Here is a 25,203-nt window from a genome sequence, read left to right on the forward strand (position 1 = left end):
CCCACCAAGTTCTCGATTAAGTAGGACCGTGAAAAGAAATACATAATAACCAGCACCTTATGTGCATTTCCATCACCATTGAGAATCATAGAGAGAGCGTCTATTCTGAATTTTAAACTTAAAAATTTAAACTGGGGAGTCAGGGCCTAAAAATGGGTCACAAGTCTGTTCTTATAGGGTCGCAGATAACAGGGAAAACAATACTGCACATTAAATGCAAGAATCATATAATTTTATATATAACATTTGAAAGGGAGTAGAATTCATCCATTATGTTTTATTGTTAATGTGAAAAACTGTCTGTCCAATCAATCTCCATAGTATTTAGAAGCAAATGTATCTGTCATTTGGGAGAATTAGGCAAATGCGAACATGGAGAGATTGAGTGACAGGCCCTCATCCTCAAAAACCAAATCTGGTCAACAAATCTATGCAAAAAAAATACAATCCAGATTACATTAAATGTAATGAATCATTGACTTCTGAGATTATTTTTATTTAGTGTTATATTACTATTATTAATATTAATACATTTCAATGTTTGCTTATAAGGGATGTTTTCATTTACCTTTGTACAATAAGCAATGTTGGTGCTGTGTTGGGTTCCTAGTTGATATTAATATCCTGTATATAATCAGGTCCTGGAGCAAAACCAGTTGAAAACCGGTGCTTTAAAGTAAGCATGTGTAGCGTATGAAGTCATTTGGCATAACTCAGACATCATGAAAACCCTCCAATTCTGTAACTGAATGCAAGTGAATGAGGTCTGCACATGTTTTTAATGGTTTTGGAGGGATTTGAGGGTAAGTTTGACAGTTTCATTGTGTGGTGTCTGCCTCATTATGCACATCTGCATAATTGTTCATTCTGTTCTCATTTCTTAATTCACTGAGCGGCTGCATGACCTGAAACCGTCACTTTATTTTCAGCAACATTGTTGTTCTGGGGACAGATGGAAAAATACAATGTAATAGTGACTGGATTTAACCGACAATGGCTCTGCTGGTCAGCTCAGAGTCAGATCTATAGATAACTTTTAAATTTTGTCAAATTAATTGTGTTTGTATAAATTCATGCATGTGTATTTGTGATATGTTGTTTTGTTTTATGGTAATGGAATTGTTTGTGGAATCTAGCAGAGCAGTTAATACCACACGCATGCCGATAAAATTTTTTTATTTAGAAATGAATAAGCTGACCAACAAATCTTTCTTGCAGTCTAGTTTATTCAAACTCTTAGATGCCTAAATATGATCTAAATAATTTGAGTTAAAGGATTGTTTTAGGTTCAAATCAAGCTTAGCTCTATCAATGACAACTGTGGCAGGCTGTCGATTTCCACACACAATCATTTTGACTCATTAAATGGGACAGACGTTCAAATACCAAACTGATCGCACTGAGTTTGGCAACAGTATGTTGAAAGTTCTGTGCTTACTGTAATTTGAACCGCTGCCCCCATTGGCCAAAGCTAGAAGTGTTGTTTAATGTATGGGCACGTGTGAGCTCCAGATTCCGGGTGCAATGTTCACAGTGGTGTCAAGTGAGAGTTGTATTCTTAGTTTTAAATTATGTAATTAGTGTTGCTTTGATACCTAAATTTTGGCTTTGGTACGATACCAGCCCTGGTACCTCGGTATCATTACTAACTCCAAAGGCTACAAATAAAGAAACCTCATATGTGTGATGAAATTACACAGAAAATTACTTAAATAAGTACTAAAATAACTGCATAACTTTTATATATATACAAGTCATGCCTTTTCTGTTACATTTTTCTGGATTCCATTTTAAATGTTTTAATTAAATGTAAGATCAAATTGTGTTTAATCAAATACATACTGTACAGCTTTAATCAAATGAAAATATAATACTTTTCAACTGTATGTATATATATATATATATATATATATATATATATATATATATATATATATATATATATATATATAGTGTCACGGTCTCAGTGAGTCTTCCGGTTTGCTCTATTGTGTTTACGTACTCTTCATGTGTTTCAGGTGCTACTGGCTCATGGAATCAGCGTTACAATGGGAAACTTGATAGTTAACTTTCAGCTGGAGATGATCAGACATTTACAGAAGATAAAACTATAATATCTATAATGTCTTAGAGTCGTCATTGTGTAGTTTGATAAAATACAATTGTGAATTGTGTTTAAAAATAAGCAATTCAATAATAATTTTATTTATAACCCTGAGCAAGCCGAAAGCAACTGTGGCAAGGAACACAAAACTCCAGTAGATGTTGGTTAATGGAGAACAGTGTTGGGGAGTTTACTCCATAGTTTAGGATCCAAATATGAAAAGGATCTATCTCATTTTGTGGATTTTGATATTCTAGGAACCATTAACAGGCCAGAATTTTTTATGGTAATGAACGTGATGGAATACAACGTGGTAGAAGGTCACTTAGGTACTGTGGAGCTAGACCATTCTAAGATTTGTACGTAGTTACAGACTTTTTAAATTAATGCGAAATTTAACAGGTAGCCAATGTAACCATGATAAATTGGGCTAATATGATCATATTTCTTGGTTCTCGTCAGCACTTTCACTGCTGAATTTTGTACCAATTGAAGTTTATTTATTGATCTTGCTGGACATAGCATGCATAGCATACTATAATCTTGCTGGATTATAGTAATGCATTACTATAATCTAGTCTTGAGGTCATGAACACATTCATTTGTTTTTCGGCATCAGCAACATAGAGCATGTGTTGTAATTTAGCAATATTTCTTAGGTGGAAGAATGCTGTTCTACAAACATTGGTAGTTTGATTTTCAAAGGACAGATCTCTTCATTAATTATGACAGCAAAGGATTGAAGTTGCACATGAGGAACATTATGAGACACTGTTTTCTGAGGTGCTATGACAGATGATTGCATAATTTAAATTTTATTTCTGGTTATTTAAATTTTATCTGTAATGAAATTCATGAAGTCATTACTCTTGAGCTGTGACGTAATATCTGGTTCGGTTGAGGCTTTATTCCTGACCAATTTAGCCACAGTACTAAATAAACATCTAGGATTGTTGTGGTTATTTTCTATGAGTTTACTAAAATATGCTGACCTTGCAGCTTTTTTCTGTAGCTACAGACACTATCCTTCCATGCACCACAAAATAACTCTAATTTTGTATTCTTCCACTTGCGGTCCATTTTCGGAGCTGCTCTCTTGAGAGGGTGAGTGTGATCATTGCACCATGGTGCAAGGCTTTTTTCCTTAATTTTCTTTAATCAAAGGGGGGATACATTATCAAGAGTGCTAGAGATGACTATTTATATTTTCTGTTCTTTCATCAAGTTCTTCTAGGCTTATTTATGGGGTTTATTGAGTATATGAGATAGATCTGGAAGATTATTAGTGAAGCTATCTTTAGTGGTTAAAAGAATAGTTCTACTTGAAAGATAGCGTGGTGTAGATTGAGTGACATTAGCTGATCGCAGCATACAAGAGATGAGGTAATGATCCGAGATGTCATCACTCTGTGGCAGAATTTCTAAATTATCAACATCAACTCTATATGAGAGAATTCAATCTAGTGTATGATTTTGGCGATGAGTTGGTCCTGTTACATTTTGTCTGACTCCAAGAGAGTTGAGAATATCGATAAATGCTAATCCCAATGTATCATTTTCATTATCTATGTGAATGTGAAGTCACCAACTATTAATGCTCTATCTACAGTAACTACAAGATCTGATAACAAATGTACTAATTCACCATGGAAATCAGAATAAGGCCCAGGTGATTTATATAGTGTAGCAAGGGTAAAAGACAATATCGTTTTTTTATTTATATCTGACGGTGTCACATTAAGCATTATTAGTTCAAAAGACTTACATTTATATCCTGTCCTCTGAGTAAAACCAAAAACTTCACTGTAAATTGTAGTAACACCTCCTACTCAACCCTTCAGACAAGGATTATGTTTATAACAACAACCTTGGGGAGTAGATTCATTTAAACTAATATATTCATCTGGTTTAAGCCAGGTTTCAGTCAAACAGAGCACATCCAAACTATGATCTGTAATAATTTCATTTTCTTTTAGTGTTTTGGTAGAAAGAGATCTAATGTCCTTACAATAGAATCACCAATAACAAGAGCTCTTTCAACATGATTCTCAGTGGGTGAATCACTGAGTGGGGAGAATCGATTGGAAACCCTAACAGGAACGGGAGAGTGGTGTCGCTTTGCTGAGCGAGTATGCTGCTGAGAAGTCACCCAAACGCCCTGCTGCGTGGGCTCTACAGCCAGAATAAAAGTGTGTGTGTTGCTACTGCCTGCACCCGAAACAGTATCTACTGGCTTCTCTTTCTCACTGACCTCCACTTGCGTTCAGATGCGTGTCTCCAACTCATTAACCTTCTCCGTCAGCCTGACTAATTCCTTGCATTTATCACATATGAATCCCTCACTGCTGATGGAAGAGGCTATTGTAAACATTTGACATGCAATGCAGGAAGAAATAACATAAGTGGATGCCATGACTTACCACAGTTGTTTGTTGTTGTCCTGTTAGGGTTTGAGATTGATGTGAATTCCTCACGCAATTGTTTTTTGTTGTTGGTTGTTCTTGATAAACGGTGCTTTGAGATCAATGCAGTAATCCATGTAACAAAGAGGAGAAAAACGGGTGCACGCTGTAAAATGCACGCAGTTTAATCGTGATAAAAATATAAAGCGGAAGCATGTGGAAAATGCACACAGTTGACTTGCAATAGGAGAATAATGCGGGGTAAAACACGATGTGCACTGAAAAATGACAGATGTTAAGGATTAAAGGCTGAAAACAGATATATAAGCGATGCTAAAAAAACTAGCTGGCTACAAACACAGACTCCTCTCTATCCCTCTACACTACCACGACACACTCGCGTCAATGAACACTATCCTCCAGAGGATTCTTTGTGTATCTGCGCTCTACACTACCACAGCACCTAGCCTATAAACACTCTCTCCATCTCAACGCTGCAGTCAGTGCCAGGTTCCCTCAAGCTTCACCAGCTCTGCTGTGTTTCATTATTAATAAATTGTTTTATTTTTCCCTTCACACTTGGATCTCTGGTCTCATCCTTTGACATATATATATATTAGGGCTGTCGATTTAACGCATTAATTCAGTGCGATTAATTTGACAAAAAATAACACTTTAATATGGTACTGACAACAAGATGATATTGTACCATTTAAAATTTTTTGGTTTCAAGATATTTCGTAAGTAACAATATACGGTGCAATCCTATATGTAATACAGTTAACAAAAATTTATTTTTTATTAACTCTAACCCCAGCCCTAAACCTAAATGTCAGTCGTGTAAAAATGTAATTTTAGACCAACCTCTGAATCACGCTTGCCATTGTTTATGTTAACACGATTGCATCCTAGTTCCCACAGGACCAGAACCTGTGTCTTATATGATGCTTGCATGACATGCTATCAGTAGCAGCAGAGGGCAAGGTAAACACATTTGAATTAAAGCACAAATGTCTGATGAGGAAAGGCACTTGTCAGTAATGTGACAGAATTAGGTTGATTTCTGGGTACAGGAAGCAACATGTTGATTTCCTGTGTGATCATGTACATACTGTTTGGAAAATATAGCAACAAGATAAAAAAAAAATATTTGTTAACATGAGACTAGTCTGATAAAATCACTTGTGTTCTTATATCCAATCTTTCTTTTCCTTTTTCTGTAATACAATAATACATATACAAAACAAACAACTTTTAGTGTTTGAATCAATCATATCTCTCACTAAACACTGTGTGAAATGTTTATTTTTGCCATATTTTATTCAGTTGGCATACAGGAGTTGATAACAGTTTGCTTAATAATCTTATTCCATATCTGGATTATTGCTGCAATATCATAGAGGATAAATTTCCTCCTCTACGATATTGCATTGTATTTGTTTTGTACAGTATGTTAACTTAATACCCCAAATACTTGGACATACTTCATTGAGAATAAACCTGACAAAGGAATGTGTTTCAATCACAATGCACGTTATGTAGTTTAGAGATGATTTAGAGACATTTCGAATTTTACAACTGGCTAATTCTATTTTAATAAATGTTAAAATAAAATTCTAAAATAAATTCTTAAAAAGTTCTGTTTGTTCAAGAGTCCTCTTGCAGCAATGCAGGTCTTTGGCATTAAGAAGCTGCTGGTTTAGGACCTGTGAGGAGTCTTTTTCTCAAACTAAAGACTGTGATTTACTTGTCTTTTTGTACTGCATCTGGCCATCCACTACCCTCTCTATCCTGGTTAGAGTATCATTTTTCAAAACAGTAATGCATGGAATAAACAATAGACTTGAGGATCAAATAAAATTTCAGGAGAAATGTGTTTCTTTTTGTCTATTTTTAAAACCAGAATTTGAATAGCAAGTGTAAAGCAACTTGTAAAAACTCAATACCTCAGGAAATTGGGGGGGGGGGTACTGTATTGTGATTTCCGCATCGTAGTGCAACCATTTTCAATTGTTCTAATAATAAGAACATTTTCTTGTGTACCAAATTAGCACCTTTGAATGCTTTTAGAAGGAATGGGTGAATAGATGACCGTTTGCCATCACGGGTAAATGAAAATGGAATAAATACTACTTAAACTACTACTGTAATAATAATGTGCGATTAATGATTTTGGTGTTTTTGATCAATTTAATGTATTCTTGGTGAAAGGAAGCATCAATTTCTTACAAGAACAAAAAATGTCTTTGTGTTATAAAAATTGAAGCGTATATACTTTATACAACTTAAGATAAATAAAGTACATTGTAACGTAATTACTTGAGTTGTGAGTAAGTCATAATATTTCTCAGTACTTCTACTTATACTCAAGTGAATTATTTCTTCAGTAGCAGTACTTTTAATTAAGTAAAATAAAAATCAGTACTCTTTCCACCACTGGTCATGACCATGTAAACCTGATGGTAACCTGTAACTTTCATGTCATGCACACAAGGATTCTGATTACAAATTCTGTTTTCACGATTACTTGATGTTCACAAGCGCTTTAACAAAAATACGAGCTACACATCTCTGCTTTTAACCCCACCTGAAAGCATCATCCCATAGACTTCCAAATGCATTGCTGTAAACATGATTTATGCACTGATACATATATACATACATATATATATATATATATATATATATATATATATATATATACACACACAGTATAGAGATCAGTGGATTTATGCATTTTTACAAACTGAGGAGCAAGTTAAAACTATTGTCTATGGTAACCAATAGAAGACTTGGGCATTATATTAAATATTTGCAATATAGTCATGATGATTTTGTTGCCGATATACAATTAAGCAGCATTGTGAATATCTCAATAATTGTATGTTTTTTTAATTTGTATTATTTGGCCATTGAGTTTCCTATCAATGGTGTCATTACAATAGCCAGAATTAGAGTGTTACGAATTATTTTTTTTTAAACTTCAGTAGCAAAAATTGCATGAATGGTAATTTTGATAATCTCTGTTTTGGTAATCTCTGTTCAGACTGTCATTATTAATGAATAGATTCAAAACTCTGATTCAACAATCCACTAATAAAATCAATAAAAATAGATAGATATTGCTGTATATTCCTGTATAATGTTATATCAGTGCAAAAGGAAAATTATTATATATCATTCTTCCTTGAGGTAATTTAGTGAAACATATTGTGGAGAACATGTCTTGATTATATTTAACTAAATTAGTACTGTGTTTTAGTTCTTACAATAAACATTTTGAATCTTCTTAGCTCCTAAGGCTGTTTGGATGCTAATTGAAAACTTTCAGAGCATATACACTATATCGAGATATACATCAATTACTGTCAAAAGGCTATAAATTATGGAGATCTAATTTCTTAGCTATGTTTCCCAACTCCAATTGCAGCATCTGTAGCATAGTGTAGCTTGTTTTAAATCCAGAAATAAGAAAGAAAGAATCCAAAAGAACTTCTGAAACAGAACTATTGTGCTTCAGAACTGATAGTCGACTGTCAGTTTGATAATCACTATTTCAATCCTGAGAGTTTGATGGAACAGGATTTTTGAACATTTCCATAAACGTCTGTCTCTTTTGTTTTGCCCTCTTCTATTTCGTGATCATTTGAATTACAACTAAAAGTTACCAGAAGATGAACTGTGAATGATTTATTAACTTCTGGAAGTGAACGTTCAGTACAGTCTGTTCATGTCACAGTGAGTTCTATTTCTCTCTCTCTCTCTCATGCACTTTCTGAAGCTTGCTCTTTCTCTCACCACACATTCTGTAAACCACTCTCTGGTTTTGTACTAAAAGCTACACACTTTTTAGCACACGCAATGATTGAGTTCCAGGAAGTTGTGGGGGTGGAGTGGGAGTTTGCCTAACCTCTCGGTCTGTCTGTCCACAGGGGCATTTATGACGACATCCTCGTTACATACTTCCCTTTACGGTAAACATTTTATGTCAAGAAATGAGGGAATACAGACCGTCTGCTGTGTGTTTACGCATAGTTACACAAATGTTTTTGGACTTTGTGAATGTTTTGCCATACCAGAAATCCCTCTGCTTACACGGAAAATGAGAGATGCACAAATGCAAGTAAACGTACTTTAGGCGGCTGGATGTGTCAGACTAGTCTATATATGACGATAGTTGTATATGTTGTGATAGTAGATAAATCCTCTACTGGGATTTTGATTTGGTCTTTAAATCGTTACGTTTTAACCATATGTTGGAAATGTAAACGCAGCTGTACATCATCACACTATTAGCTTGGTAACTCCTAGCCAATCACATGTAAGCCAATGCTTTATAAATCTGCTCACAATCTATCACATTGCTGTTTCATTATGCTAACACGGCAACCTCCACCACCCAACCACCACCAGTTGAGTCCCGTCCTGCATGGGGATAGGCTCCTCACCTCACAACGAAATTGTTGGAACTCAAGTTTGTTTTCTCTCTGTCTCACTGATGGTTGGAATGTTTAACACTGTGCGATTTGTTTCCATTTCAACTAATAGACAACAAACAGACATACACACGGTAGTGTACAGTATTAGAGTGTGTTAAGGCTCCAGCACACTTTCTGAGAAGTTCTACTTTGTTCGTCGTTCAGATGTAAAAGAAGTTTGAAACAGCTGAGCAACAACATACTGGTTACTTTGCGAACATTCAGACACATGCCACACCACTGTGGGAGGCATTTAGAAGTGTATTTCAATATGAGGACACACAAGACTACATGTAAAACCTCAACTAATGTGGCATTAAAATGTGTTTTCAATTAATTCATGCCTCATTCTATGAATAGAATTCACATGAGGTCAGTAAAATAAGTTTTAACCAGTAATGATAATTTAAAATAATTGACATTTATCCAGTAGATAATGTGTAATTTGTCTTGTTTACATCCCGAATTCATGGTGCTAATATGCTAACATGCTATACGCGGCCATAATATGCGCTGATTACACTCTGCTATTACAATTTATGATGATACTGATACTACTGGAAAGAATGGTGTTTAAATGAGTATTAATTGGAAAAATACTGACGATAGGCAAAAGAATGATGATAGGCATGTCTTACTTTGGGTGTGACTATCTATTTTCTGCAGATGGCACATGAGTGAATGGGTACTTGAGAGTATATGAGCAGATTTGACTCCTTTTGTAGACTAATAATAATAAAAAAAAGGCATGATATGATCTTGGAAAATTTCTCTAATGCGAACGATAGTACAGATGCAGGTACATTTGCACCAGCTCGCTAATAACTTTGACTTTCATGGTTGGCTTATCTTAACTGTCTGAATGGGAATTAGTTTTCAGCCTCAAAGTAGGTGGAGCTCCAGGTCACACCTACCGATGACTTGTACCAATGGCAGTAAGGTGTTTATCAGGTGTTAAGAAGTTTTACTTCAGGCATGATTTTACGAATCATCGTAACAAATGCAAAATCACCTTCTTTTTGGCCAGATTTTGTTCTAAATTTTATCAAACCTTTTCATTCTTTGACTTTCTGTAGGAAGTATGGAGAGGCCCTATATTAGTGTACTTATAGGTGAAGTGTATAATGTTTGCACAGTTTGTGGTACCAAACAGAATCGCAGAAACAATTGCTGTTTTTAAACACATCCGTAAACCACTTCTGATTTTGAGCCAAACAGCTAGTACCATAAACTCACAATATTGATTTAATTAATTTCATTACTTTGACAAGGAAAATATATACAAAATGGCATTTATTTTTTAAGCCAGTGTTTTAATTCCAAAAGTGAACAAATACAAAGATGAGGTTACATTAATATGCTCAGCATGTTTTGTTGTTTTCATTTACACATCATGCTTGCTGGGTTTTGGCCCCTCTCTGGTCTAGAATTACTGCAAAGTATTGAAAATGTGTTTTAGTGTGACTCCCCTTGGATAGCGGGGTCAAGACTCAATGTCTCCTCTCCCTGTGCTGTGCACTCTCTAAATTTCACTCCCCCATTCATATTTCAGTGCCTTGTTATAGCCTCTTCCTGTCAGGGCTCATTAACAGTGACATTATAGTGTTTAATTATGAGGTCAGTCAGCCCTTACATTGCACTCTGTCACACATAGTTACCAGGAAGTCAAGTTTCTTCTTGAGACAAATCTCTCTGTTTCACTCAATAAATCTCTCTTTCCGCCATTTTGGCCACCTCATTGGCCTTTTTCTATAATTTCTTATTTTACATTTTTACCTTCTCATGGTTGTGCTGTCCGTATTAGTGAGCTTAAAATATCTGCAGAACCTAAAATCTAAAATGAGAAAAATCGTTCTTCTCTTCTATGCATAAAGATATGTTTCATGTTAATCCACCAGTTTGAGTTAAGACCACATCAAATTACGGTGGTCTACCAGCCAAACCAGTAGCTTCTGTTTATAAGTTACCCTTGAAGAGTATTACAGACATACAGTAACTCAGTGATGTTCTGCACATTGGTGTAAACATTCAGACAGTGTTAGATATTCTTGAGTCTGCGTAAGTGGTGACTTTATAGTAGGAAATATATATTTTTGTACTTCCATGTTTTATTTAATTAAAGTTCTGGGTACCAAGAGTGTTTCCTTAAAGGAATGCTTGCTTTACTTCTTGTTTTTGTTTGAGTCTTATACTGGTCTTTAAATGAATAGTTCATCACAAAAAGAAAAATTATGTTATAATTTACTAACTCATGTTGTTTCCGAACTATATGACTTTCTGTCTTCTAACAAACACAAAAGGAGATGTTAGGCAGAATGTTATGGACTGACAGCTTCAGTCAGTGTTTACTGTCATTGCACCTTTTTTCCATAAATGAAAGTGAAGGCTGACTGAAGCTGTCAGTCCATAACATTCTGCTTAACATTTACTTGTGTCTTCCATGGACATTTGTGTTCGGAATAACTAAGGGTGAATAAATGATGACAGAATTTTCATTTTGGATGATGTATCACAATATCTTTATACAATCTTTATAAGGCCATGTACTTCCAAGTTTGTTGTCCAAGCTATTAAGGCTGTTTTGTGGCCTGCAGACTGTCAGTAGAGAAACACAGTAGCTCAGCAGTATTTGTAAGCATTATTCTTAATGTTTATGCAGCACCACTGAATGTGAATGAAAACTGAGTGAAGATGCTGGTGATAGAACTGTAGAAGGTGAAAGGAGGATGTTTAGAGTTGAATCATATCTAGAGCATCGGTCTAAAGACTGTCTCTCTGTGGCCTGGATCTGACAAAATCAATTTACACTGACAGACAACAGCTGGAATAGTTGTCAGAAAGCTTTGTTTTGTGTGAGTGTTTGTGTGTGTATGTGTGTGTGTGTGTCTGAGAAAAAAAAACAAAATAAACTAAGATATTTTCAAAGTAAACCTCTTTTTATACATGAATAAACAATTGTGTTACCATAAGAAACAGAGAAATGTATACTGAGCAGTATGTGTACATATAACATTTTTCTTAAATATTTACTTTTATATACATTTGTATTCTTCAGGTGGTGTTACTTAGTGGACACTTGGACAGCTGGGATGTGGGACAGGGAGCTATGGATGATGGAGGCGGGGTTGCTATCTCGTGGGAGGCACTTTCTCTAATCAGAGACTTAGGTGAGATGTGTAGCTAGGATACCTAAAACTCAACTTATTGTAAAATACGTATAGGGTGAATTCAGGTAATTTGGGCCACTTTTTGAGGCAAAAGTGGACCAATTTACCTGAATTTAGCAACAAAATAGTGAAAAGCTGTTTTATTTACATTTCAGTAAATCAGAGGTAAATAAGTACTAATATTAAGTACTATATATATCTAAATTGTCTGCGTATGTTTTACTGTGAAATGACACCAGGTAATTATTGCAAAATAAACCCAGATAGAGTGATGCAGAGGGGTTTTGTATCACCCTGAATTGGTTGCATTTTCGATAACAACCTTCTGACTGTATATTATCCGGCATATTAAATGCAGACTTCCAAATATCACATGGAATATTAATTTGAGTTTTATTTTATAATATGAAATAATTGTATTATGTCAGAAGAGACCACAGAATAATATGAGAGATATGAAACTATCACAGTAGGAAATTGGTTGTCTGGGAGAACAGTCAGTTATACTGTCAGTATACTAAATGATTTGACCTCAAAATGCCTTGTAACCAATCAGAATCAAGGATTCCAGAGGGCTGTATAATATAGACAAAATGTGAGTAATTGGTTAATCTTTGGAAAGTATGACCTATGGTAATAGTTTAGCATATGGGTTTTGCAGACAAGTGCAGTAACTTTAGGAGAAGTGCTGTGTGTAGAGAATAATCCATTATAATGCAGATTATTAAAATTCCTGCTGTGTGTCAATATGTAATGCAGTCTGAGCCTCTTGGCCCCTCTCCACTCAGTTGTTCCTTTATTGCACAGGCAATACTGAGGGTTGTGCTCATTTGTGTTTATTATCATTCTCTTGGCAAGGAGCACCCCAAAATACTGGCAAAATAAAGCTATAATGGAGCACAATAACCACAGACAACATGATTAATGTCAGTGTTGGTAGTGAAAGCATTCTCTCTACAGAATTTTAAATGATCATCAACATCATTCAGTTCACCACATCCTTGGTTCTGCTTTCAGTAAGCAAGTTTTATTATTGCAAAAGAGTGAGATATTTACTCCCGAACCATAATCTTGGAATTTTCTCTGTTGCATTAGTGGGTGAATATCATTGTGAGGTGTCAGGGTACAAAATAAATAAACTACATTTAATGTAAAAACCTGTGCCAAGTCAAATATGATCATGGATGGTCCGCTGTGGTGACCCCAAATGGGAGTAGCCGAAAAAAGAAGATGATACATCGTGGTTGCATTTGCCTTTAATAATTGAAAAATAAACTACTTAAATGTAAACAAAATTATTGCAAAGCTGTATCTGTATTGTATTACAAATGACTGCATTACAGTAATGAGAATCATCTTTAAAAAATAACAAGAAAGACAATACCAGGCATATAACAGTAATGAGAAAATGTGCTTATAGGTATAGTGAAATTCTCTCATCATTTACTCACCCTCATGCCAGTTCCAGATGTGTATTAATTTTTTCTTCTGCTGAACACAAAGATTTTTAGAAGAATATTTCAGCTCTGTAGGTTCATATAATACAAGTAAATGGTGGCCAGATCTTTGAAGGTCCAAAAAGCACATAAAGGCAGCATAAATGTTATCCATACGACTCCAGCGGTTTAATCCATGTCTTCAGAAGTGATATGATAAGTGTGGGTGAGAAACAGATACAAATTTATGTTCTTTTTTACTATAAATGTCAGCTTTTCCTTTCAAATTCTTCTACTATTGTTTTTGCCGATTCATATTATTTGTGCATATCACCACCCACTGGAAAAATAGGAGAATTTATGGTAAAAAATAAGACTTAAATATGGATCTGTCTCTCACCCACACCTATCACATTTCTTCTGAAGACATGGATTAAACCACTAGAGTCATATGGATTTTATGTTGCCTTTATGTGCTTTTTGGACCTTTAAAGTTCTGGCCACCATTTACTGCATTAAATGGACCTACAGAGCTGAAATTTGATTCTAAATTCTTTGTTTGTGTTCAGCAGAAGAAAGAAAGTCATAAACATCTGGGATTGCATGAGGGTAAACGATAAGAGAATCTTAATTTTTGGGTGAACTATCCTGTTAAATGTCCTGAAAACAATGTAACAATGTTAAAAATGTAAGGGTCCTAGTAGACTACATTTTCTTTAAGCAGGAACATTTCTTGACAGTTATCGTGTCTTAAATTTGATATTTCTTGACTGTTTTAGTGAGATTCACCCTATACCACTTCTAGCCCTGTTTTCTGCTGTAACATCTGACTTGGATACAATGACCATGTTTCCCATGTGGGCTGTGCACTTTAGGAGATGAATGCATGCACAGACAGTTCTCCCATCTGTATCATAGAGATTGTGTCATAGAGATTGCCCAACAAAATTAAGCCCAAAATATCTCACAGACTCTGCTGGAAGTACAGACAGTTATCAAGTGCCTAGTATGCAACAATCTGAAGAGCCCAGATGATCTATTGCTCTCTACTCAGAAATGTCAGCATGTAGTCTCTGATGTTTCAATCTGATCTTACAAATGCACTTTTATTTTAAATATAATTTTTTTCTCCTCCTGTCCCTTTCTGCTGAAGATTAGATTGCTGAAACTGACTAACCTTGGTCTTTCCAGGGGGACAAAATTACAATGTCTGGATAATGAAAATGTATTTTGCAACATTATGTGGTTGGTTCACACTGTCGATTGCTTTTATCCCCAGGGCTGCGTCCCAAAAGAACTCTGAGGACAGTGCTGTGGTCTGCAGAGGAGCCAGGCGGAGTGGGAGCTGCTCAGTACTTCCAACAGCACAAAGTACATCACACTTCTGCACTATACTAAAACCATTGTGTTCTATTTAATGTTCTAGAATGTGAGACAACTCATCTGAACAGTTTTGTTCTGATAATCTACACTCATAGAAGAAAAGGTTCCATATAGAACCCTAAAGAGTTCTATCACTCGCTTTGTCTCTGGAACCCCTAAAAACTTCTATGTAGCACCCTTTCTTTGAGCCAGGTAGAAAGGTTCTATATACCATAATCTATAAACAAACATTTGTTTTTTGTTTAGTTTTAAAATAAAACTAAAAATTTTACTGAATATTTCATATAGTTTATCACAAAAAAAGTGAAATAACCATATAAAAGAAATGTAAGTATTATTAAGTAAATCAGAGTTTGATTTACAACAACACAAGCAATAATTAACTAAATTAATAATGCAATAGTTATGAGAATTTACTTAATAAATCCTCACGTTTGTTATAATAAGTTAAAAGTTAATTAGTAGGAATGTTATTTATATAAAAATCATAAACATTAAATCTTTTAACATTAACTATATGTTAATGTTATAACATTATAACCATAAGTAAGATTAATAAACAAGTATAATACTGTAAATAAAAACAAATGACCAATGAAAAGATGTTAAACAATTTTAGCACTGGGGCAGATACACAATCATTTTGTTGCCACTGTTCTAAAAAGTGAGTGAGGTCTTTAGGATACAACAAATTCAACAACTTCACATCTCCATGCCATCAGTTTGATGCGACACTCTGCACTCTCTGAGTGGTCTGGACACCATATGAAAGATCAGGTTTAGGATCCCTGTAGGTAAGAGAAACATGAAAAAGACATGCTGTCAGTATGCAAAAACAAAGAAATTGGTATCTCTCTAAATTCCATCTTTAAACTAAAGTGAATAGGAGTGTTGTGTTTTATCTGTATGAAGATGGTCAAACCAATGTTGCATTCCAGAGCCACTGCAAACAGAAATGAACCATTATTTAGTATCATGAAGACATTGAGGCAATGCAAAATAATAGGAAAAATATGTAAATGCCACCTTTGGCCTCCACTTGTCATGGCTCTGATTATGTTAACAGAGAGTTTATTGATTCAAGTGTGAAATTACTAACCTGCTGGAGGATAATATCGCAGGCCTGGACGAAAGTTTTGTCAACACATGACAACACAGCTTGACAATATAAATAATAGTTTTAATATAAAACAATGAACAATAATACACAAACACACACATGACTGAAAATAAAACCTGAAGTGGGAGACACACATTGACTCCATTGTGAAAAATGCCCAGCAGAGGTTGTACTTCCTTCACCAGCTAAGGAAGTTCAACCTGCCACAGGCACTGCTGATACAGTTCTACACAGCAGTCATTGAGTCTGTCCTCTGCACTTCAATAACTGTCTGGTTTGGTTCAGCTACGATATCAGACATCAGAAGATTTTGTTCTTTATATAACGGATTTGTAATAGATTTGTACTACGTGTGTGTATGTGGGTATGTATGAAGGTGAGTGTATGTACGTATATGTATAATTATTTAATTTTATTATTCTTTTTTTGTTTTGTTTTTGTTTTTAATTATGTCTTGCTGCTGTTTTTGTATTGTTGTACACTGGAAGCTCCTGTCACCAAGACAAATTCCCTATATGTGTAAGCATACTTGGCAATAAAGCTGATTCTGATTCTGATGAGGTCAGCTGACTGTAAACTATCTCTCTCTCATCGCACCACCTTCCAGTCGGCCTTTATCCCTCTCAGAGGCTTAATTAGGCTGATAAGGAATCACGACCCGGCCCCGCCCTATGCCCTGTCACATTCCTCCCTCGTTCTCTCAGGCTGGGGAGCCCCTGGCATGACGTACATCCCCCCTCTCTTTTCCTGGGGAGGGGCTTGCCTTCCGCCCCGTCTGCTGGCAGGTCATCCCCATCTACCCGGATGAGGGAGGGGACAAGGGGAGAGAAACAGAAATAATTAAAATAGTTGGGGGGTACTTCCTGTAAGAGTGTAGTACCCCCCCAAAATAACACTTTAAAAGTTAAAAGAGAGGGAAAAGGCCAACGCGGAGCGGCAGTGAGAGAGAGAGAGATGGAAAAAAAAAATACTTACTCGTCAGTTCTCCGATACGCCATAGCTTGGTCCTCGGCCACTCCTCCACCCTCTAATGGACGAAAGTCATGCCTCTCCGGGCAGATCGGACACAGTCCTCTCAGACCCCTCCACGTTTCAGCGGCTGGTAGGGGACTCCTCCGCCCCTGGCAGCGGCCCTGACCACTCTAGGCGGTCGGTTAGGAGCCCCTTCTCCCCTCGGCAGCAGTTTCTCCACTCACAGGCGGCCGGGCTCCTTCATCTCCTGGCAGATGGCTGCGGCTGATCCGTTGAGGTGGATGGTAGTGGCGAGAACTCTACTATGCCGTATCCCACCTCCTACCCGGTCTTTGGCACCAGTGTAAAGGGATATAAGGGAAAGGAGGACGCGAGAACCAGCTTGACAATATAAATAATAGTTTTAATATAAAACTGAACAAAAAGACACAAAAACACACATGACGGTCAGCTGACCGTAAACGATCTCTCTCTTGTTGCACCACTTTCCGCAGTCAGCCTTTGTCCCTCTCGGAGCCTGATAAGGGACCGGGTGTGTATAATCACGACCAACAGTGGTCACCAATATTAGAACATAAAAATAAAAAAACATTAAGAAAATATATACTTTCATAAAACAACAATAATGCACATACACATCTAAACTCTCCAATGCCCCTCCCCGAGAACCCTCCAAAAAAGCTAAATATCAACCCCACATCCTGTCAAACAATCCCATTTTCCCAGCCTTATATAAATCACCTCCTTGAATGTCACCACTCCGCCCATCTCCCCGCACCACTCCCAAAACAAGGGTGCCCCAGCCGACTTCCATTCCCTGAGGATGATCCATCTGCCGATCGGCTAGGACCCAACTTTTTAAATGTCTATCCTCAATATTAATGTCCACCCCATCGTTATATCACCCCAAGATACAGAGTCTGGGGCAAAATGAAAATGTAGTGTCCAATATGTCACACATAAAGCTCTGAACCTTGAACCAATATTCTTGGATCTTAACACACCCCAAAAATCATGGGTTGTGTCCCCATCTTCTGATTGGGGACACAACCTTAGTGTCTTTATGACCAAGCCTGTACAATAAAGAGGGGATCCAATAGAATTGCTGTCAAATCTTAAATTGCATCAGATGCACCCTTGCATCTCTAGATGTAGACTTGACGTTTTTTTAGAATCCTAGCCCACACGCCCGCCTCCAATACCAAGTTTATATCTTTCTCTCATAATCTCTTAAGAGAAGTTGAAGCTTTGTCCCCCAGACTCTGAATTAACAGGGAGTAATACACTGATGCCTCCTGACCTTTTCCAAAAGCAGTAATCACCATTTCCTGAGTATCTGCCTCTTGAGGATGGTGTAAAAAAAGGCTGTTCAGTTTCCTCTGTAAGTCAAACGAATGTTCAGTGAGCCGGCCCATTCGACTGCTACATAAGTGCAACAAATGACCCAATCACTCAAATGTCCTGCAAGAAATACTCCACCAAACAAACTCAAACCAATAGGAGGCATAAGCACATAGAACATGCAGATTCATCCACAACTCTGCACCAAAGGAGTGCTACAACACAAAACAAACTCCAGCCACTAGGCAGAACCAGCAAAGGTGCTCAGCTTCCTCGAACAGACAATTGAATGTTCAGTGAGTGCGTCCACTTGGCTGCAACTTGAGTACCACAAAATAACTTACTCAATCCAGGTTTGCGGCCTGCTCGGGGGCATCAGCTTGAGCACGCAAGTGTCTTTTAATGACTCCAGAGGATTTTGAATTCTTTGACATTGATTTCCTAGAACATTTAAGAATCAGGGTGTATCGAATCTCTCCGGTTTATGACATAAAAAGTATTTAAACCTGCAAAGTGCGCAGAGCTCGCCACTCACACGTCCGAACCTTACTTGTCGCCACGTAACTCCCCATTTATCCTTTTCTAATCAAATCCAAAGCTGTAGAAGTACAGTGTAAAAGTTTTATTTTGAAATGCAAATACAAAAGTAATGTAGTGTAGTGTTTAAAACTATTAATCAAAAAAACTTTCAGTAATGTAATTTATTTTACACATACACATGTTTTTTACACGTAGTACGTCCAATCAAATTGGGCAGAATTGACAACCACTCCTGGAGTCGCGCGTTTGAATCCAGGACGTACTGAGTGACTCCAGCCAGTTCTCCTAAGCAACCAAATTGGCCCGGTTGCTAGGGAGGGTAGAGTCACATGGGGTAACCTCCTCGTGGTCGATATAATGCGTGGTTCTCGCTCTCTGTGGGGCACGTGATGAGTTGTGCATGGTTGCCTCGGAGAATAGCGTGAAGCCTCCACACAATGTCTCTGTCTTAATGCGCTCAACAAGCCACATGATAAGATGCATGGATTGAGGTAACTGAGATTCGTGCCCCTCCACCTGGATTGAGTCACTATGCCACCAAGAGGACCTAGAGTACATTGGGAATTGGACATTGGTTATGAAATAAACTAAAACTAAACTAAAGACTGAAGTCCATTGTGGTAAAGAGTTGTCATATTGCAAGTTTCATTCAGTATTATCAAAATGTTCTGTTAGTTGATCAGTAAACAACAACATCTAACTTATCAAAGATGCAGAAACAAATCATGATGTAGAAGAAATATACTTAAATGTGTTTAATAGAGTAATTTGTGGAGCATTTCAGCTGGTATCTCCCCCATAAGGGTGACCCCAGGAAAAATAGTGTTAGAGACTAAATCAAATGGCATGTGCCCTAAAAAACAACATATTTTTGGTTACTTTTAAAGACTGCTCTTCATTTCCAGCAATGCATTATGTTGAAGCTTTTTCTGAAAGGTGAGAAATTGAAAGAAAATAAATTGTTGCCATTTATCTACACCATACCATTATGGGTTTGGTACCATTTCACCATTTGATGTCCAACGTGTAATATGGGTTGAAGCAAAACCAGTTGAGAACCACTGATCTATGGTATGCTGTAGATATTTTGAATACAACATTTTTTGTAAATGTGACTGACAGTAAATGCAGAACATTGTAGGCATTTGTCAGCCACAAATTAATTTAAACCATTCACAAGTTAATTTAACATTTTTTTAAATACTTTATGGTATGGAATGATTTAGCCAGCAGTTGGACTTGAAACTATTGTATCTGTGCACTGCCATGGGATTTAGTTTTTTCTTTTATGAGGTTGGATTGTGATCAAAGAGCAGTTTTGGCGAGGGACTAACATTTTTACTGTATTACGTCCAATCATGAAGAGAGTGGGTAGAAATTTGTACAAATTGGACTGGTAATGCATACTAATGAGAATGAAACCAAGTATCATTCCTTTTGAAAAATAAACAAAACAATTGTCAGGATACAAGAACCCAGATTCACAAAAACAATTCATGTCTATATTATCAACATCATTATAATGGCTTAAAAGATATGTTATTTAGCTGAAGTGTGTAATTTCTGTGCCACTATCATCAACAATCAGAATTCCAAAACTAATGATCCATCCATCCATCCATCATCAACCGCTTATCCTGTGTACAGGGTCGCGGCAAAACTAATGATTGTTTACATAAAGTTTTCCTGAACACTCTTCGTGCCTTCCATTGGTCGAACAAACCAAAGTTTTTAAAAGGCCACAATTTTGACACCTTTTAGGGAAATTATCTTATGCATGGCTTATTTGTAGTTGTCTTTGCATAAGATGGGATTGGAGAATGTATTTTATAATTTAAAAAAAGTTAAAGTATTATTGATTTGATTTGCATACTAGCATTCTGATTTCTTGCTGACTTCTCCACTTCTCTTAGGCAAACATCTCAAACTTTGACCTTGTAATGGAGTCTGATTTGGGCACTTTCAGCCCCCTGGGCCTGCAGTTTAGTGGCAATGACAGAGCTCGGGCAATCATGAAGGAGGTGATGAAACTATTGACCCCCATCAATGTCACCTCGCTTGAGGAGCACGGAGAAGGAACTGACATTAACATGTGGATGCAGGCTGGTGTACCAGGTCAGTTTCATCCAGAGCAGAATTCAGTCTTTCTTTGATAGCAGTTTGACAAAATAAAACCAGTCCTAGTCCCTGGGCCCTATTCCCAAAGCATTTTTAACCAAAACGTAATACTGTGGAATCAGGGTACAGGGAGTTATGCAATATCTAAATTAATGGTTAATCATAATTGCTCTATCCAATGATATTAAAATTGTGATTAATAGAATTTACATACTACTTTTGCGTGGATCAACTGCTTGCTGTATTCTTAATGTCAGCTACACATCCAAAACAAGCTGAGAATAGTGTTCCTAAATTACTTTACATGTTTTGGTCATCAGTGAATCAAGAATAGTTGCCAAAATGGTCAACTTCAAATTGGCCATCTTAGAAGTTTAATAACAAAGCTGTTATTCTAATTTTGAATAATTTAGTCAAAAAAGCGAGCAACGGACATGTCTGTGATTGTTTACATTGTTCAGCAACTACAAAAAACATACTTAAATAGAACATTGTGATGCAACCTGAGTAGACTAACATGGACTGTTATAGTTGACACTTTTCATAATTAGTTAATTGTGGCTGCTGTAATTGCAATATTGATTATTATTTGTGCAGCCCTACAATAAAGGCTAGAAGTGATTCCAAAACTACTTCAAAAAGTAGTAAAGACAAAGATTTAAGATTTTTTTACTTAAACAGTCATGTACATTCCAATAAAACAACTTTAATAATGAATCATTTAAAAATACCATTGTATCTGCTCAACATTAGTTTTTAATTAAGCAAAAAAGCTTCTCTGTTTTTATTTCAACATGACAAGCATTTAATCCTGATTCAAGCCTCTCCATAATGCGTTTGTTTGCCAAATTTCATGTTTTGGATTTAGCCTTCTGTGGCATACTGGACACCTTTTTGCCAAATATATAGAATTGCTAGATATAACTTCACAGTTTTTCAAGGTATTTTGTACCATGCAGCATTGGTGTACATAAAAACAATACTCAAAACTTTATACTGGTTGACAAATTCTACCAGTATAATTTTACTGTTATATCACCCACAGCAATGTGTCGAAACATTTTCTGTAAATCCCATCAGTTTTACTAATTTCTAATTTGTCATTGGCTGGCACTTTTATCCAAAGCCTCTTGCAGAAAGTTATTACAGAGACAGTCCCACTGGACCACCCCAGGGTTAAGTGACTTGCTCAAGGGCACAAGGATGTTAGCTCATGTACTATATTGCCTCTTCTGGGTTCAACAACATTTGGGTTTCCAAGCCAGGTCTTGAACCACAGGTCTTAAACTGAGTAAATTTTTGTTTCTTTGTTGGGTGGGTTCTGTCCAAAAATGGGGGCACAGAAGCTTTATCTGAAAATAGACACAGAAGCTGCATCTTATGGGAAAAAGGTGGGTATACACAGATATATTCATGCGTAGAGGCTGCATAAATGGTCTTATACAGAAATCACAATCTCAGAAGCTGTAGTACATACTCAGAAGTTGATTGTTAATGCACAATCAATAGAAGTGATGTCAAAAGTACCAGTACTTTGGTACCAAGTTGATACTAAAATAAAAAATTATGTACCGATACCAGTTTTTCTACAGTAACGGTAGTACCGAGCATTTCGGTCCCTGAGCGCTGTCTGACACACAGCTGCTTACAAATGCTCACACACTCATTTAAGCATGTGTTCTGATACACCTTTTACACAGAAATTAAATTAAAATGGTGATATGTCCAAGTGTGATTATTAGATTGCAAATGGATGTGATTTAATTAAATAAATATGCAGTCTGCATATGCTGCGTGCTGAAAAGTGAAAGTTTGAAGCTGCTAATATGCTGAAAACACCACATTTTATGAGCATCGCCTGCTGAGAATGTTGTAGTAGATGACAGAAGAGAGCACTCATTCAGTGTGATGCACGCAGCACCTGCAAACTATACAGTATATATCATTAAATTGCAGCATTTTGCACTTCAGTAATCACACTGTGTCATACAGTACAACCAACTTCTTATCCGAAAGTGTGAAACTACCGTCAAAAAACAGATCCGGAATCACCTTTATGTCAAAATAAAAGTTTGATTCAAAATAAGAGAACAGAAATATGTGACTAGTGTTTAGTAACATATATTTTATAATTATTATTATATTGAACTTATGTCTTACAAGCAAGAGTGCTGTTGAACTGAATAGAAATTTTCATCAATGTTTTCATTTTTAAAGTGATGCTCTGTTGTGCAGCACTTTATTTGACAGCACAAGACCATTGTTGTGTTTTTGATTATGCTGTGGGAATCTTTACTAAACCACATCATTATATATATATATATTTTTAAATATTTATATTATATTATATATATATATATATATATATATATATATATATATATATATATATATATATATACACACTACCGGTCAAAAGTTTTTAAACACGTACTCATTCTTTATATTATATAAATATATTTTTTACATTTTAGAATAATTGTTAAGTCATCAAAACTATGTGGAACTATGTGAATTATGTTGTGACTAAACAAATTCCAAAATAAATCAAAACTGTGTTATATTTTAGGATCTTCAAAGTTGTCACCCTTTGCCTAGATTTTGCAGACATGTACTCTTGACATTTTCTCAACCAACTTCTTGAGGAATCACCCTGGGATGCTTTTTAAACAGTATTGAAGGAGTTCTCATCTATTTTGGGCACTTATTGGCTGCTTTTCTTTATTATTTGGTCCAAGTCATCAATTTCAAAAACCTTTATTTAAAATAACATTTTAGTTTTATAATGAAATAAATTGATATGTTGGCACAATGACAGATTTCATAGATAACCATTGCTTTATTTTTGCATATAATACATTAATATTTCTTTGGTTCCTTTATCTGAAATATTAGTGATATTAGAGATAGTGGTTTATCTGAACATGTCAAGGTTATGAATGGATGTCAATATATTTAACCTGTAATTTAGCTGTTATCAAAATTATCAATATTAGTTTAACAAAAGTTTTGTAGCTTTTATCATAATTTAGAAGCCTCTTTATTTAATTGCCGCTATGCTAAGAACTCTACAGCCATGCATGGTCTGGTGTTATACACATGTAATGTGTTGTATTTACACTCTCTGTACATCATTCAAACAAATCTAATGACTGAAAGATCTGCATTAATTGTTTGAGTTTGACCAATGATCTTGAAATTAGCTCTCTGAAAAGCCTGGAATACTTGGCAGAAATTAATAGAGCTTATGTACAATAGTTAACCCTGGGGAGCAGATTTGGACAGATGCAATGTAGAGGATCTTTAAATATTTTTGCCCTCAGAAAACAGGAAGTGCTCTCCCTTATTTTATGACTATTGATTTTTTCTATCACCATTACAATAATAAAATGTGTCCAGTATCTTTGATCCTGAGGAAAATGGATTTGTAGTTTAGGTCTCTGCAGTGCTATGGTTTAACAGTTTCAGTGATCTATTACCTATTAAATATTTTCATATTTAATTACATAATAAAATGTATTTGTTTGACATTTTACATAATCCTAAAACTGTCTGTTTATTATTAAGTTTAAATTAGATTTTGAATCCAGATTTGGGTTTGCGGTTTTTACTGCTCTTCTGATGAGTCAGGCACATGGCAGCTTCTTACTTCCTTTTTCCATCATCATATTAAATTACTTGTGCATTGAGATGGATAAATCTCATTAATGTCTGTAGTCACCAGTCTGATTGCTTTAACCACCATTGAACTGTGTCACACAAGAGGATCAATTTTTCTTTCAATGCACACACTGTTATCAGATGGATTGACTGTGACATCACTGCACTATCTCAGGAAAATTGAACGCAGCTGGAGACATGTAGAAATGTATAGTGAAACTTTGCTGACATTAGAGCTAACACGTTAAACAAATGAATCACATGCACAGCTGTCCTAACAGCCACAGCTACACAGAGCAGCACAGCTTAAATTTCACCATCTGAAGATTTTGTGCTACAGTTGATGTGTAATCAAAGTTGCTCAGTTTTTCCACTTGACCAAGTTCAAAGCAGAAGCTTGGTCGGTACTTATTTGTATTTGTTGTTGGATATTATACAGTGGATGGATCCCAAAAGTCAGAGACCACTAGTGATTTTTTTTC

The 25,203-nt window shown here is 36.0% G+C and overlaps 1 protein-coding gene across 1 annotated transcript in view; it reads left to right on the forward strand.

The window, feature by feature from the left end:
* Positions 1 to 25,203, forward strand: part of LOC127656114 (carboxypeptidase Q-like) — a 51,883-nt gene that overhangs the window by 23,011 nt on the left and 3,669 nt on the right. The window contains exons 5-7 of the mRNA XM_052144297.1: positions 12,040 to 12,151; positions 14,867 to 14,958; positions 20,857 to 21,058. Of these exons, the coding sequence (XP_052000257.1) occupies positions 12,040 to 12,151; positions 14,867 to 14,958; positions 20,857 to 21,058 (406 nt within the window). The remainder of the gene's footprint in view (positions 1 to 12,039; positions 12,152 to 14,866; positions 14,959 to 20,856; positions 21,059 to 25,203) is intronic.

Source organism: Xyrauchen texanus, chromosome 15 (assembly GCF_025860055.1).
Source record: "Xyrauchen texanus isolate HMW12.3.18 chromosome 15, RBS_HiC_50CHRs, whole genome shotgun sequence".
NCBI classification, from domain to species: domain Eukaryota; kingdom Metazoa; phylum Chordata; class Actinopteri; order Cypriniformes; family Catostomidae; genus Xyrauchen; species Xyrauchen texanus.